Below are 17,405 nucleotides of genomic sequence, written 5' to 3'. Positions count from 1 at the left end.
ATGTACAAGATCACACTTTCAAAACCCAGTGCAAACATTTTCAGATGCAGTTCACATAATATTAAAGGAATGGGTGTACGTTTTTGTTTTACCACCAAAACACATTTTACTGATATCCAACTCTGCAGGTAAGAACCAACTTCAAATTCACACCACTTAATCTAAATCACATGGTACTGACTGAGTGGAAAATGGATAGGATCAAAGTGTGTTGCAAAATGTTTCTAAGTGTAATCTGTACCATAACTTTTAAAACTACTTCAGAACAAAATCCGCTGAAACCGTAGAACAAGAAAACTAATTTCAAAAGTTGCTCCTTGTCTTATTCTCAACAAAATTTAGCAGCCTTTCTAAAACAGTTCTCCTCGCTACTAGTATGAGGCCAAAGGATATGGTTATTTTTTTTCATTCTGTATCATGCACATCACTTAAAACAGACAGTTCTCACATGCCATGTTTAAATGTACATACAAAAGCGTTAGGACGGCACAACTCCTGAATGCAAAGGACTTCTGCAAACACTCGCATGGTTCCTGCAATGTTTTCTGCAAGCTTGCAGAACTCTACCCAAAACACGCAAGCCCACGCTGTTACAGCCCCTCCTCGTCTCTTCCCTGCTTATTTCTTCTTCCAGAGTAATTGTACCACCTCCTCAATGTAGCACTTATTTTCTAAATGAGATTCCAATTTGTTGCCTAGATCTATTCACTTAAAAACAATGCATAAAATCAATAGGACAAATAAAATATTTCTGCTTATTCCCTTACTTGCTATAAAGCTCATTTATTTTATCTTTCAGATACAAGAACCTTTCTTCAAGTCATACTCTTAAGAAAAAAAAAAAAAGAGTAAGAAATTTCAGCTTTACTGCTGCCAAATGTCACTGCTCCAGTTAAGGCATGAGACTGACCTAGGTGGCAGTGACAAAACAAACAAATAAACAAAAAAGCCAAAAGAGCTGTGCTGTTAGGTGGCAGAGAATAACATTCACTTTTTTTTTTTTTTTTTTTTCCCCATTCCCATTACTACTACAGAAACTCACAAACTAACAAAATAAAAGTAACTTGGGAACATATGTCAGTAGATCAGGCTGTGGCTGCCATGTAAAATATGACACTATACAGAAAAATCTGAACAGGAGGTTTTAAGTTGCTCAGGGACATGATTTAGTGGAGGGTTGTTAGAGTTAGGGTAGTATGGCTAGGTTGAGGTTGGACTTGATCTTCAAGGTGTTTTCCAATCTGAGCAATTCTATGATTCTATGATAAGCTTTCCATTTAAAAGTATGTAATATTCACCTCTTTACAAGTGATTTACTAAATGCTGCTCTTAGAAAGTGTTATCTAGAAAACTAACACCAGAGAGTTACAAAATTTAGTACCACGCAGTTCTATGCACGCTGCCGCTGTTTCTGTTACACCAGCAAGTGATTTTCCAGCAGATGCCCCAGCTCCCAGGCATTAGGAGAAGCTTGGCTTCTGAAACCATGAGTCAGTCATGTTTCTCCACAACTGTGCAAGACAACTAGTCTTATATGCTTAAACACAGTAACTTTCCTATTCAAGGACTGATATAGCTACGTATGGTTACTACATCTGGTTGTCTGATTCCCCAGCCCAAATGACCAACTATGCCCTTGCAAGCAGAATTAAGTCAGTGCTAGATCACTGGGATGGAGCAAGACTTGAATTCACACCTGTAGATCCACAAAGAGATATCTTCACTGCAACACCAGTTAATTCCAACATTCATATAAGAGATCTCAGAATCAGACAGCACCAACATGAAAAACACTATGCTTCTGGCAGTGCCATATCCCACAAAGATAATTATACCTACCATCAGCCAAAGGAATGCATAGAGATAACTCATGCAAGGTTAGCCACCATTTTCACTTCTGGTCCAAGGTGTACAAGGACACAAACACGTAAGCATTCTGCATCCTCAAAAAGGAACTACGGAGACAGACTGTCAGTGGCTTTGAGGAGAATACTGTTTCCATATACACACATTCATCCTGTATTCAGACATAATGAACAGGCAGAATTTGGCCCCTATTTACAAAAGGTATAATGAAGTAAAAGCTATTGCATCACAAAAACAATAAAAAAAATCCAACTTTTTAATTAGAGATTAAAATCAAATACATTTAGGAGCCTACACACCCACCTAATTATTTCTGAGTAATCTTATCAAATCATCATCTTACATTTTTCTTGCAAATGTTAAGTTTCTACAGTACCATATATAAACAACGCAAGTAGTAGCACGTGTCCCAAGCATTCTTTTGAAGTAAAGAATATATATTGAATTCATGCTAATCAGGAACGTGCTAATTTATAACAACCTCTAACGTTACATCATAATGGAATTAGATAGAATTGAAAACTAAATTGGGGCTATAGCATCCTGTTGTTTCTTTCTACAACAGAGAGAATGGAAAATGACTCTACAACAAACATTAATAAGCCTGTATAGATAAAATCAGCATTCTGAAATCAGATTGGCAATATTATTTACAAGTTCTAGATAGCAGATAAAAAAGATGCAAGGAAAACACAGACTGTGACACATAGTTTGGATTAACAAGGGTTATTTTTCTAACAGATATCCTCAGAAAGTAATTATTCTTTTTGCTAAGCTCGTCAGAACCATTTAAAAGCAAAAAAGCTAAATTAAATTTGAAAAGGAAACTTGTTTTGTATTGTATTAAACAAAGCTTGTCATGTTACCCTTTTGAAAAGTATGTTCAAGAAACAGAGAAATTGCAGTCTTCTAGAATCGAGTGCACAACAATGAAGAAGTAACCCTCACATTGGTGTTTGGTAGTATTCTTTCATCCATAGTGCTGTATTACTTTACCCTCCTCGAATCAGAGGAAATAGAGCTCTTAAGGAGAATTCAAAGTTTTCCTAAAATATGTTGTGACAGTCATGATTTGACACAAATTTTAGAGCTGCAGATAAAGTTGAATTCTGAGTATCTGCTGACCTCGGGAGGTCTTTTCGTGTCTTTAGAAAACATACTTGACCAGAGATAAAAGACAAAGATGAAAATTAAGCAAGAAAGGAAAACAGAGTAATTTACTTTATGTGGTTCCTCTCACAACCGAAATTCAGCAATGGCCAGTTAATTACATCACCCTTCCTCTCTCTCTCTCTTTTTTTTTTTTTTTTTACTAATATCATGAGCAGTTAAAATTGCTACTGACTGGGGCCTCATACCACATCTCCAGTATCCCAAAATTCACACAAAAGCAGCAGCAAAGTTTTCATATTAATCAATAAGAGAAATGGCATATTTTGAGGTCTCAATGCTCAAGGACAGGGAATTCTGCTCCATATCTTACTATGAAAGAGTAACCCATTACTATACATTGTGCATTATTAAAGATACCTGGGTTTCTTTAAAACTGACTTCACTGCTAACTGCTATAAAAAAAGTTTATTGATTTGAAAAGATCAAACAACCAGGGAAAACAAAGAAAACCATCTACTAGCATTGTCAAAGGTTGGGACTGTGAAAGCATATACCTTAACAGGCTTGTTCACATAAAAATACAGCTATTAGATCTTCCTAGATGGCTTCTCCACATTTGCACATGCCAAATTATCAGCTCAAACACTGGTGATACAGACAATTCCAGACACACCTTGTTCTCTTTGCAGGTTTCTTGGAACTTACGTCGAAAAGGATTTGTTTTTGGTAAGAAGAGAAGATGATTTACAGGAAGATCCTTAATTCAAACCACAAATTCAATCGCTGAAGATCCTTTGCATATATGATTAGGTAAAATGATGGATGAGTCCCTTACGCACCATAGCACAAGGACAATTTTCTGATAAAATGCTGCTATCAAGGAAGACACTATATGGTATGTTAAACGCCCATTACATGGGCAGTACACTTCAGAGTCTCCAAGAAAAAGTCACATATATGATTCAGTTTTTAGTACAGAAGAAGTCAAATTTGAAGCAAATAGAAAGGAGCTGTAAAATACTTTAAGACTGAGCAGATGAACATAAAAGCTGAAAAACTTATCACAAATTTATCTATATGTAGTTCAAAACAAAAATTCTGAATTCATTTCCAGAATGAAAAATTGCAGCTCAATGAGACTTGGAGTCCTTAAAATAAGTAAATTTCAAGTCAGTTTTAGCTTGCATCTGGTTCACAACAGAAATTCTTCAAAGAGCAATGTGTTGTACACAAGCTATCAAGAGCTTTGCTACAACAGATTCTCCTGAATAAACATAGAGGGTGACAGACCTTGCTGCTCAAGACAGCCTAAAACAAAAAACTTCAAGGACTTTGTTAATATTATTATAGAGGTAAACTCAGCTTAAATGTGGTTATCCAAAATAAAAATTTAAAGATGCAAGGAGTAGTATTTTTCATGCAAAAAATAACAGAAAATACGACATTTTACAAAGTTCATCTAAACTGTTATAATCCTTACCAGAAAGAAGGCTAGGGGAATTGCTTCTTATTCTGTACTGGGGGATGGGGACAAACAGAAGTTTCAAGAAAGAATACTCAAAACATGTCCTGTTAGTACTCCATTTATCACAACAAAAGATGTTCAACATGCATTAAGTAAGCTACAACATTCTGTTTTATTCTTTGGCATATTAGCTGCAGCAGTCCTTTTCCTTTGGCCAGTCAGGCTCTGCATAGATTCTGGAAAGACTTGTATCAATCTATATGTATCATTGTAACACACCTCAGTAAATCTAGAAAAATAAAAAGCAGAGAGGTAACAGATGCTACCTCTGACGTAGAGATGGCATCCTTTTTTCATAAAAAGAGATAATGACAGGATAGGGAATGGGGATGCCACGAACTGCAACCAATCCTCAGATAAGATAAACTATTTCAAATACTATCTGTTATTCAGCCTGAATAAAAGTCTTGTGCAAAAGGTCTGTCTGGCATGTTGGAGCTAGGCCTGGGGTCAAGTGCTCAGAAAATACTCTAAGGAGTTTTTCTGCTTGCATTTTTTTTTTTTTCTTTTTAAGTTCAAGCTTACATGACATTTGGATCTTCTAAGAGAAAAGGAGGAAGTAAAAACTGAGGGGACCAAGTCCCACTTATGAGTTGAAAGATAAGGAAGGAACAAGTGCAACCTGTTATTTCTTTTGAATGTGCCTTAAGGTGACAGGAAACTCCAAAATAAAAGTTTGAAGGAGTGATATGCAGAGTTTTAATGTGATTCTGTTACCTCATTTGAAGTCATTGTTCCTTACAACCTCCAGTGAGCAAGAAAGCAAGCCAACAGTGAGGAGACAAGCTCTGGTGAAACTCTCACTTCACCTGGATCAAAACAGCATGTTGAGGCCAACTTCGTAAATATTACCAGGTCACAATAGCAAGGTTTAAGTTACCCACCCATACTGGCCCTCACTTCTCTGTACACTTTTTCTTCATGCTTCCTCAGCATCCTCTACCATCAGTTTCTACAGACTAACAGAACTGGTACTAAGCTATAAGGAGCTACATTGATCCCAGAAACAATGTATAAATTGCAGACTGTAGTATGGTCCACAGATACCCAAAGTGAGTTTGAAAAGCACTGTACTAAAAGAATAAGTCACCTGAGGGAAGTTGGTTCTGACTGAATTTGATTTTCAGCAATGAGGTTAACAAGCTGCACCTGAATCCATGAAAGTTCAGTTGTTTCACACAAATAAAAAAAAAGATCTAAAAAATAAAAAAGGGTATTTAAAAGAGCCAAAGAAGTATGTATGCAAACAAAGAATGAATAACACATCTTAAAAACAAGGTCATTTTTCAGAGTACTTGTCAAAACAGAGAACGAAATCAAGACACCCAGGTCCCCTCTGGGGGAGATGCCTGTCTCCTGTGTACCACAGGCACTACTGGGTCTTTCATACAGTCCTTTCAGTTCCTCAGGAAATGATAAGAAGGACTGGAGCAATACATAGAAGGATGCATTTGATCGACTCGTTCATGCATACTTATTGCTACACACAGAGCAACCTTGCTGACATTAACTTTCTTCCAGGCAGAGTTGATACTCTACTGCAACAGCTCTTTGGCAGAAGTGTTTCCACCTCTAGAAACAGCTACAATTCCATTTAAGCATGCACTTTGTCAACATGTGCCTTCTCATGCCTGAATAGTTCAAAAAATACAGACAAGCTTAGACTGAAAACAGTTAACAAGACCTCTCTACTTAGGAATTAATTAGATCTGGTTGTTTTAGGATCCATATAATTGAGAAAGTAAGGGCACACTCAGGCCAAATCACTTTTGGCAGAGTCCTTCCACAGTACTACGTCACACCCTGATTTTGCAATCTATACCTGCTGCTGCCAAACAGAGAGTAATGCTTCATTTAATCCACACCCTTGTATAATTTGGCTGAGAGCACTTCCTTTACCCTGAAGGCACAGCAGTAATTACCTTAACACACCAATTTCAAGTAAATATAAATGGTGTTCTTTTGATAAAGTTTTTGGAATCTTCAAAGATTGCTGTTATTGTGCTACGTGTTTGGTGTAATTTTTAGTGAAATATTTTAATTAACTTGCCTAGAAGAAACATGAAAAAGAACATATAATAAAGGAACATGTGTATCTTTGATCTCAGTATAAACAATTCTTGCAAGTTTAACTAGAAAATACAAACTCTTCTGACATTTATAACATCTTATCAATCAGACAGAGGAAACTGGATAACCAACCTTTTAAAACTGAAGAACTAGATTGTCATTAATGTTAATGGTTTTGTCTCTGTCTTTACTATTCTGTTGGAAAATTTTTGTGGTTTGATGAATCTATTTATGCATTTTTTGTTTTCAAATTACAAAAAGATTTTTACCATTCATTTTATAAAAGCAAGCACTCAGATCTTTTATTTTAAATTAAGGACCTGTAACTGTGCCTTGGGCCAAAACTCTGACACTGGCAACTGATAGTGGGGGCTGCAGAGCTCTGTGAAATTCCTTTCCCTGCAGAATTTCCTGAGCAGCCTTTGAGCCATTGCGAAGATGTGGCTCTGTCCTGGTACTCTTGAACAGAGTAAGAAAAGATTTTTCTTTTTTAATTCTCTTTAATATCTTGTCCCTAAACGCAAGGTGAGAGATAAGAACACATTAAAATGAACCATTTTCCCCATGGGAACTCCCATTCAAATTAACATGTAGACATACATAATAAGCATTTTAGACTCAATGTTCTGCTTTGTTTTTACCTGGCATCAGTGTAGATATCTCAGTTCACATTTGCCGAAAATCTGATGTGTGTATTTAGCTGGCACTTTGTCTCTACTCAGTTCTTATCTTCTTTTGAGAATAAAAAGAAATTCTAGCAATTGAATCCAAAACTATGCAGTGCCCTACAATTAAAATACAGTCTTGTATTGAATTTAAAGACATTATCTTTGCTTATTAGGAGAAAATTTAAAAAAAACAAAAACCTAGAGACTAAAATAAAATTTATTTCAGTGTTAGTTTTCTGTTCTTTCTCTTAATAGTTATTTTCATCCATAATGTTTGTGAGTTTAAAATAATGTTATGACCATTCCAAGGTGAAAAGGAAGCTTGCTCGCTCTCTGAAGTACTAAAAATAATTAGGAAAAGATTTAAAAAAAAAAATCAGACCACGAGGGGGAAAAAATACGAAAACTTTTGTGTAAGTATCATTTGTTTCATTCTTTTCTTAAACATTATCTACTTCCCTTTTGTAAGTTTTTTAATGTATAAAAAAATGAAAAATATTATCCGTCATTACCTGCTTGTTCCTCTTAGCATCTTGCATTACATTCAACCTCTTTGAAATGAAAATGGTTCAGTAACCCCACTATTTAGAACTATTCGGTATGTATTTGGAAGTCTTTACCACAGAATGATCCTGACATGATTTTAAGATGCAGGACTAAAAATAAGAATCTCAAAGCAACTCAAAATTTCTTTCATTTGAACTAGGACATTATGGTGAAGTGCTATACCATTTTAATAGCTCCAACCTGTACAACACTTCAGGCTTAAGCACTTTTTCTCACCACAGTGAATCTAAATTAATCTTTGGGGTGAACTAATAAGGCAGCACACACTGAAGTTCAACAGGGAATGCATACAACCAGATTTTTCAAAACAAAATTGAGTTCTTTGTTTAACTTTACCTTCTCCACATAAGTCTTTTATACACTTTAACTATTTCTTAAAAAAACCAAAAAAACAAAAAAACAAAAAACAGATTTTATTCCTAATGTAAAATCTGATAAAATACAGTACTTACAGTAATGCTAAGGTATTAAAAAAAAAAAAAAAAAAAGACATTCAGTGATGCCCATGCCATTCAGTTTGTTTGCATGAATCAGGTCCCCGTAAACAGACCCCTCTTAAACGGCACTTCTACTGGCACTCCCACTAAACAGAAACAGTCCTTCAAGGTCAGCATTATATAACTTCTGTACAGCAGTGTGGGAAAGCCTGCAGTGCTTGCTACTGGCTGTACTGCATGCTTTCTCTTAGTCATCTTCTGTCTGTTAACCAGCACTTTCAGTTCTCTTTGAAAATGCCACCAAACTCTGTTCAAACATCAGAGATACACTACAAATATTACACTGCATGTTGTATTGGGACAACACAGCGTACAGCAGTCTTCAATTCGTATGCATTCTGTCACCTCTTTAATATCTCTTCACTCTCTTCAGGTTAATTTACTGCCATTTATTTTCACATTAGAGAAGTAATCTACTCTAACAGTAATACCGAATTCACTGTTCATTTGATTTTTAATGATAGTTTCTATAAGTCTTTTTTTCCTCTATAGTTTCTTTCTCAAGAGTTGCAAAGAGTAAGGCCACACTGAACCTGCTTTCTATACTCATCCCTGCTTCACAAAATTATGTTTTAAGTAAGAAAAATATTTGCCATAACAACAATAAATTATTAGAGTCTCCAGGCACTGCAATGGCAGCACTGAATCATAGAATGGCTTGGGTTGAAAAGGACCACAATGATCATCTGGTTTCAACTCCCCTGGTATTTGCTGCAGGGTCACCAACCACTAGACCAGGCTGCCCAGAGCCACATCCAGCCTGGCCTTGAATGCCTCCAGGGATGGGGCATCCACAACCTCTTTGGACAGCTGTTATAGCATTGGGAAGGAAATATAAAACATTAAAATAATAATAATAAAAAAAGTGTAGCATTAACTTATCTATGAGGATATAACTTTTGACACTTCAGTGATTTCACAAAAATGTGAATTCTGTTACATGATGTACTTTATTCTACAAAAGTGTATTTTAAAAGTCTTTAATTGACGCATAAATATTTTTCATGTCCAAAGCAGAAATTTACTATCTGGTTGGGATTGAAAAGATGAACAGTCTATCAAATACAACGGAGGACTTAAATGCAAAGTCAGTTTTGCTTACATCTTCAGAGAATGAGCAAGACCACTTTGAAGCTCTTGCTTTATATAGGTGGAAAACACCTTTGACTGTCAGTTGTGTTAATGAAGAGGAAATTTCTAATTATTCTCAACCTTGCCAAAGCACTAAGTTTTTTGTTTTTGAGATTTTTTCAAGATACAAGAACCATCACGTTTCTAGCACATAATGTAATTAATTTTTAAGAGCAAGTTTAATTAACTGGTTTTTGAAGTCAAGTTTTTAGTGAAAGGATGTACGCAATACTTATAGTTGAGTTTCAGTCTTCCACATAGTTAACAATTAGGGTCACTACTTGTTATAATTACTTATAACATAAAATTTATTTCAGAAAACAGGCCCTGAATACAGTGAGAGTTACTGAAGAGACTGCTGAACACAGCCATAAAATGCAAACCAATTCTCTCACGGTACGCCACACATCTGCAAAACCATGTCTTTGTGCATAGGAAAGTGTCCTCACCATTGAAAGATGCTTAAAATATTAAGGAGGCAAGGCAAACAAAAAACACTGAAGATTTTAACGTCAGTAAACTGACAATTGAAAGCTAGCGCTTTTGCAACTTCCAACTTGTTTTTATCAAAATTAACCTGTCTCATGACATTTGAAACCCAGCTCACTTTCCCTATTAGTGGGTGAACAGTACAATGCTTGGTGAATTTTGCTTTACAATAATAGGAAAAACTGACATTAAAGGATCAAAAAGTCATATCACTATGAATGCTTGGCTGCCACAAGACAATTATCCCTGTGGTAGCTTTTCCAACATCTTCTACTTCTGTACTTGGCACTGGTGATACCACCTCTAGTGTTACATTCAGTTTTGAGCCCCTCACTACAGGGAAAACATTAAGGCACTAGAGCATGTCCAAAGAAAGGCAACACAGCTGGTGAACGGTCTGGTGCATAAGTCTTATGGGGAGTGGCTGAGAGGACTAGGATTATTTAGTCTGGAGAAGGCTCAGAGGCGGCCTTATCACTCTCTACAACTGCCTGACAGTGAGGCAGGGGTTGGCCTCTACTAGATATAACAAAATTTAAAAGTCAGGAAAGATTTGCAGCATTAATATTATTGCTGATAATCACAAAGTTAAATAATCAGTTCTTCCACTGTTTCTACCTAATGGAAGACCTAGACATTTGTTATGTTAAAATAATAAATTGCTGCATGTATCCAGGCTACCATACTGTCCATATCTCAAGACGTAACTGCAATGTTAATAGAACAAGAACATACAGCAGGTACAGAGTTAAAGAGACTGCTAACAGGACTTTACACATGCTATCTTTATGGATTCCACTGTAATGGGGATTCTGCAATTTGTTTTGAGATGCATTACATACACAGCAAAAAGGTGACAGGAAAGTGTGAGGAAGAAAGAGTAACAGCCAGCATAACCCTCAGGAAGAGGCAAACATCCACTAAATAAAAATGAGTGGTTCTTGTATTACAGGTAGTTAATGATGCCATATTATTTTACGATAAGAAAATAGTGCATACGTACATTTTAAAAATAAAAAAAAAAGGTTTTCTTCTTCCAGCACATTCCACAGGTAAGTAGATCTGGTTTAGTATATACTATATCATGTCCAAAAGTGAAACTAAATTAGCAGTTCATAGCTAAAACCACACTTAATAACAAATGGGGAAAGACTAACTAGGTAAGTAGAGCTTTCTCCTGCATTTCAAAGATGACAATTCTGTCACATCAGTAGAACTTGAGACTCTCCAAAATGACAGATAAAAATCATTTAGGATTGTTCAAATTTTCTTAAAGGAAATCTATTTCATTCATATGCCACTGAATTTTTCATGGTCTTTTTCTCTTAAAAAACTTCATTTTCTTACTGCCTTCATTGACTGAAGAAAGTCCATTAAAATGTATTTCTTTTTACTATACTTCTCTATAATTAACACTCTGTATCTAAGGATTTTGTTGCGATATTAGTCATTTTCTGCAACAACTGTTTTGGAAGCACACAAACATCTCAGCACATATCTGTTTGAACATGCTATTTAAGAAGTCTCCATCAACAAGTTCATCTGTGTTTCTACAACTCCAAGAGAGCTGCTTTGAGCACTATTACATATACACATTTGAAACAAAGTATATGTTGAAGTCCTTTAGAGGACAAGCCCACTTATTGTAACCACTTACTTTAACAAGTAACAACAGAATAAGTACAAGACAGAATATGTATCCTCTTTATGTAAGATTTTCATGTGCTAGAAGCAACAAGCACTTGCTCGGAAATACATCAATATTATGGCTCCAACAGCTCTTTTCATAAAATAGAAAAACAAATGAAGAACTTAATTGGTAGTTAACCATTTGTGCTGAAGCTAAAAGTGACTGCAAGATTGGTTCATCTTCTGGTACATGCTAAGGACTCATTCTTGATAAATATATAATGTAATCCAAACATGATTCGCAAAGAAAACAATCTCCCATTAGGAGATAATTCTGTATAATTATAGATACCATTGCTTTCTGTACTATCAACATTTTAAATCTCTGCTACCTTTCTTCAGATCACCATTTCACAGACTTCTTTTTACTTTTCTCAAAGATGCAAAACCAGAAACACTTGGAAACTAAGATTCCACCGTGGAAAATAAGCACCACAAAAACACACAGGTTCATTGCTTAAATTTTCCTCAAAATCTTTGAACACAAAATGTTTTAGGAAAAAAAAGCACCTCTTAAATATGGACAAAATACAAGTGCAAACAGACTACTGAGCAGTACTGCTAAATAAACTACTTTTCTTACTGCTGGTTTCCTACATTAATATGTATGATTTTAAAAATACAGTTTCATTGTTTTGCAGTTCCTGTGCTCAAGATACATTAAAAAAATGTTAAATTAAGAAAAGTTGGCAATCACACACTGTTCTAGCAACTTACAGCACTAATAAATAGATGCACAACTTAAAGAAAAATACAATATCACTGTAGCAGATCTACAAGAAACTCTATCTGTGGTATGCCTGGAATTGTCTCAAACATGCGCAAGATAAAACCATCACTATGACAATAGACAAACAGCTCAATGATGTGGTCGGAGGAAGGAGCACTGTAGAGATACTATGATCTCATTCTGGCCCAAATTCCCACGTTCAAGGAGGACAGAGTGATCAATTGATAATAATTGTGGACCCCAACATCTAGCAGGCATACAAGAATTCCTAAGAGAATTCTGGATGAGCGTTCTCACAGACAGAGGATCACCACTAGCTGGATAAATGTTGGTACCTGGCCAGGGATCACCTATTCAGTCCATCTCTTTCTCTCTTTCTCCCTTTTTTCCCCAGTCTTTTAAAGTTGCTAAGTAATGCAAGACTCTATAAAGTTGCCTGGTTTAGCTGCACAGCTTAGATAAACAGAATTGTAAGAGTGCCAATACTTTTAAGATAATTGCATTGCAGAAATTCTCATTAAAATTGATCATTGTGTTTGGACTCTGAGTGCTTTTCACCTTAATCTAACTGTAGGGATTTGCAAATCTGGTCACATATCTCTCCCTTCATGGGTGGAATGTGATAATCACATTTAACAAACTAGCCACTCCCTGGAAGAGCTACAAAGAAAAATTTATAAAGATAGAAAAAAAAAATGTCACGGAAGTTTTGACACGTTCACTAGACAGAGTAATCATATAAAGAAAGACACATACCGCTTTTACCTGAGAAAGAATACAGAGGATTCAATGGCGTGCTCAAAGTGTTCGGCAGTCTTAGTTTGGAGTGCGGCGACAGCGATGATGTAGCAGGAAGCAAGAGATTTGAGCTTGTCTGTAATAGGAAAGACAAATCAGAAACCAACGTGTAATTTCCTGGGTTACTTGATGCAACATCATATAGAGAAACAATTACTCATTCTAAAGAATTATTAAAATATAGGAAAAAATACAAGACAAGCAGACAGCTAATAGCAATTTCCATGGGTAGGTTTTTTGGACATTTAGTTGTGGAAAAAGTATTGACAGATCTACAAACAAATCACATTTTTTCAGAAACACAAATTCTCAAGTAGTGAAAAGTGTAAAAAAAAGTCTAAATTATCATCTTGTTGCATCTTAGTACATAAAAATTAAATGGCATTTATATACGGTTATAAACTGCAATATTTAAAATAACTTCTCACTTTTCAATACTCAAACAATGCAACATCTAAGAAGAGATTACATAATATTAGTCTGAAATGAAAAAAAAGTCTTAAATCAGTCCTAACACACCAAACTTATTTCTGCAAGTCAGTATAGCACACTTTGTCCAAAATACCAGACACATCCTTCAAGTAAGCTTCACAAAAAATACATGTAGTCATAATTTCCATAACAACAAACATAATGTAGTTAAAATTTGATTTGCTGTGGAGTTTCCTGGCATACATGAAGCTAGTGCAATGCGTAAACCTTTCCCAAACTGTACCCAATACATTATCCCATAGAGGCTATGCAAAATATATGGCAATCAGAGGTTTTCACATAATCAAATAAAGAATTTCACTATTTGTTAAATGTTTTATCTCGCTTCCTTTGGTAAACTAGCCAAAGGTGAGGAAAATAGATCTTAAAATATTTGAAACTTTCCCCTGTAAAACGATTTGAATACTAAAATTTTGGGGAGAGTTATTTTACATTAAATAATCCATTACTGTTAATCCTTTCAAAAACCCAGACCCATTTCGCAATCTAGTATGGTCACCTAATGCAACTAAAACCCTACTTCCAGAGATGCGCTTTCTTAGGCTTCAGTAATCTTTAATCAGACACTTAAACTTCATTTGGGGGTCCAAAATATCACAGTGACATTTTTCTAATTTTCAATCTATTGGCTTTTAAATTTTATTTAACAAATGGAGACAGCAAAGAGAGTCAAACTTATTTCCAGAAGCAGTATAATTTGTCTAAGTACCATTTCCGCCATATAATAAACAGTTCAGTGGGTCTCAATAAAGCCAAGCATTTGGCCACTGGCAGGTGTTCTGGGTTGAAGGTAATACAGCACCAATCATGTACGCTGAGTAACCTGACTGAGACATGGAAGATATCTGTTATCATCTCTTCTACATTATTATACTAGACTTTAATGTAACTGTTTTGGACAGGGTAGTAAAATGGACTTAACTGCGCTGAAAGAAGCACCTGATAAAACCTCTCAGCAACTGCATACAAGTCTTAGGACCATATACCAAAACTGGACAGAGAGAATCATAGAATCCTTAGAGCTGGAAGTGACCTTTAAAGGCCATCTAGTCCAACTACCCTGCAATGAGCAGGGACATCCACAGTTAGATCAGGCTGCCCAGAGCCTGGTCCAGGCTGGCCTTGAAAGTCTCCAGGGATGGGCATTCACCACAACCACAACCAGAACAACTAGTGAACATGATATAAAAGCATTAACACATCTAGATATTCAATTTAGCTGAATGTCAATAAACAGCAATTGTGAAATGCAAGCAGAACGGCAAGGGCTATTCTGAACAACCACCAGAACCAATCTGGTTTTTGCAAATTCTACATATCTAAGCAATTAAGTTTCATTAATATGAAGTTTTCTCTGATACACACAAATACAGTAGAAAGCCATTAGCTTATATCTTTACTCAAATACAGAAAAGCAATCTTGTTATGCAAACTTGTTGAGCTCAGTTTCCCAGTATTTCATCTCCTGTTACTGACTGTTAACTACAGTGGGGGCATTTCTGCAGGAAGACAAACTAGAAGATCAGCCCCTTGCATGAAATCTGTGATGGGCACACATTATAGTTTTTTTCCCATCATCAATGGAACAAAAGCATACTTTCCAGTTAAGAATACTCATGAAACTTTTTGGAATTCCTCTGACAGCAAACAATTGGTTCCCAGTGCAATAGGGAATAAAGACAGGTTGAATGTATCAGCCTTTGGTCATCAAACTAAAGAAAGCAGAGCAAACTATTTGAAACTAGCTTTTAGAAACACTTAACTTCTCTGGCTCATCCCAGGGAGTGGGGAGGGAATCAAGAGAAAATTGTCTTGATTGCGGTGCTTGAATTATATTATGTTAGGTTGGACACCTCTATTTTAAATGTAAGAAATCTCACAAGAGTGATGCATTCCTCCACTTAATAGCAGTGAAGTTCACTGCAGGTGAAATATACAAGACTGCCCATCTGAACTAAATGCAGAATACGAGCTTTTATGACCTCAGTGCCATGCTCCCAAGTATTATTTAAATCTCTTAAAAGGTCCAGAAAGAAAAAAAATCGCTGACAATATTATAACAGAGAAAGGAATCATTCAGCTTTAAAATGAGAACTGATGATTCACATAGGTGTTTCTAGGTAAAGTATGATGTCTTATGAAGAGTAATTAATTCTCCTACAACGGACACAGAAGGCTACAGAATAGAGTGAAGCAATCTTTCACTTTTTTTTTTTTTTGAAATTCATGCTGAGGGAAGACGTTGCTAAATATCTTTACAACAACGAGCAAAGTTGGCTAAGATGACCAACCATCAATCTACTTATTTTTCACAACAGGCTTTGCTTGCTTCATGCAAAAACCACAGTTTTATCAAAGACACAGTTTGCTACTATCCTGAATTGAGTAAAACTAAGAGTTATAACATTTGTGTAGTTTTTGTAGCAATAAAGGATACCTAGATAATTTTTGCCAAGTTTAAACAAAGCTGATTTGCATTTTTCTTTTTTTGTGTTTGGGGAGCTCTATGCAAATTATGCAAATAAGCACTTTCAGTAGAACTAGTTTTTACATTAAAACTAAATTCTGAGAGACAGAAAAACAGAATACTATAAAACTTCACATGCTGACAAGGACCTTCTTTTTTTTTTTTCATAAGAATGCAATTTTATGATCTTTCCAATCAATACAAAGCAAGATTTCCATATATACATTCTTACTTGCAAGTCAAATCAAGTTGGCCAGCTCTATACCACCTCTCACTCTTTCAGTTTTGTTCAGTACGGACAAAGCCATTGTCTGTAGCAGATGTATCTCAACTCACAGCAATTATATATATTCCAGTCCTAAGTAACGTCACAGAGTTCCTGAATTTCAATGACAAGCTTACCGCAAAACCTTTCATCCTTTTTAAGATTTTGTTGTTGTTGTTAAGAATTAAAAGTATTAAGCTTCTTTCTTTTAGTCACAAGGAAAACCAAATTCTTTGTTCAAGGTACAAAACAGTTGCTATACCATGCAGCTTCACTCAGTCATACTCAGAGAGTATGATCTTTCCTGGTTTGGAGAAAACTGGTATTTCTTCAGCATGCAAACATGCATGGAAATACACATGATAGCAGAATGGCATCAGCATAAGAAGTAAAAACTAGATCTTAGCACAGTAAAACCCTGTAGGCTATACATAAAGGGACTCCATCAAGGTTGGTTTTGATTCTTGCTATCAAAAATAGGATAGGATAAAAAAAAAAAATCCATGACTTTTCTTTACTAGTTAAAGAAAGCAAATAACCTTTTCATGGAAATGAAAATAGATGCAACTTGCATTTCATTCAAAATGGACCCAAATATTGTCTTGTGATTTTATTTCTCCTCCTTCTAAAGAAAACAGACACCAGAAACTCTTTGACTGACAGCTGCTTAATTATGTATAGAAACAAATTCCTCTCCATTTGATGGTAAAAGCCATTAGGACATAATCCTAAACACAGCATGCAGTTTCAGGTAACCATGTAAATAGTCAGACATTTGTAAGCTCCTTCCCAGCGTTAATTCATCTTTACCAAAGCATTTGCTTAAACTCTAGGTTCTTCCTACCACATATAAATTTTTCCTAGGTAGAACTTCACCTTTTGAACATCTCTGGAAAAGTAAAGAAATCAGGTTTTCTTCTTCTTTTTTTTTTTTTTTTCCTGGTGAAAATCTCATTATCATCCCTATTATTCTAGACCACAGAAAAGTGAATTTCTAGAAACCAGTTTGCATTTCATTACATTGCTTCTAAAATGAAG

General features: G+C 35.5%; 1 protein-coding gene across 7 annotated transcripts in view; it reads right to left on the bottom strand.

The window, feature by feature from the left end:
* Positions 1 to 17,405, bottom strand: part of AHI1 (Abelson helper integration site 1) — a 91,114-nt gene that overhangs the window by 32,513 nt on the left and 41,196 nt on the right. For 6 of the 7 annotated variants that reach the window (XM_090135756.1, XM_090135753.1, XM_031610792.2 and 3 more), the window contains one exon: positions 13,102 to 13,219. In XM_090135756.1, coding sequence (XP_089991882.1) covers positions 13,102 to 13,219 — 118 coding nt within the window. The remainder of the gene's footprint in view (positions 1 to 13,101; positions 13,220 to 17,405) is intronic. The other variant, XM_031610799.2, reaches the window with a different exon arrangement.

The sequence above is a fragment of the Phasianus colchicus genome, chromosome 2 (genome assembly GCF_987193195.1).
Source record: "Phasianus colchicus chromosome 2, bPhaCol1.hap1.1, whole genome shotgun sequence".
Lineage (NCBI taxonomy): Eukaryota > Metazoa > Chordata > Aves > Galliformes > Phasianidae > Phasianus > Phasianus colchicus.
This window is presented reverse-complemented; position numbering and strand designations above follow the sequence as displayed.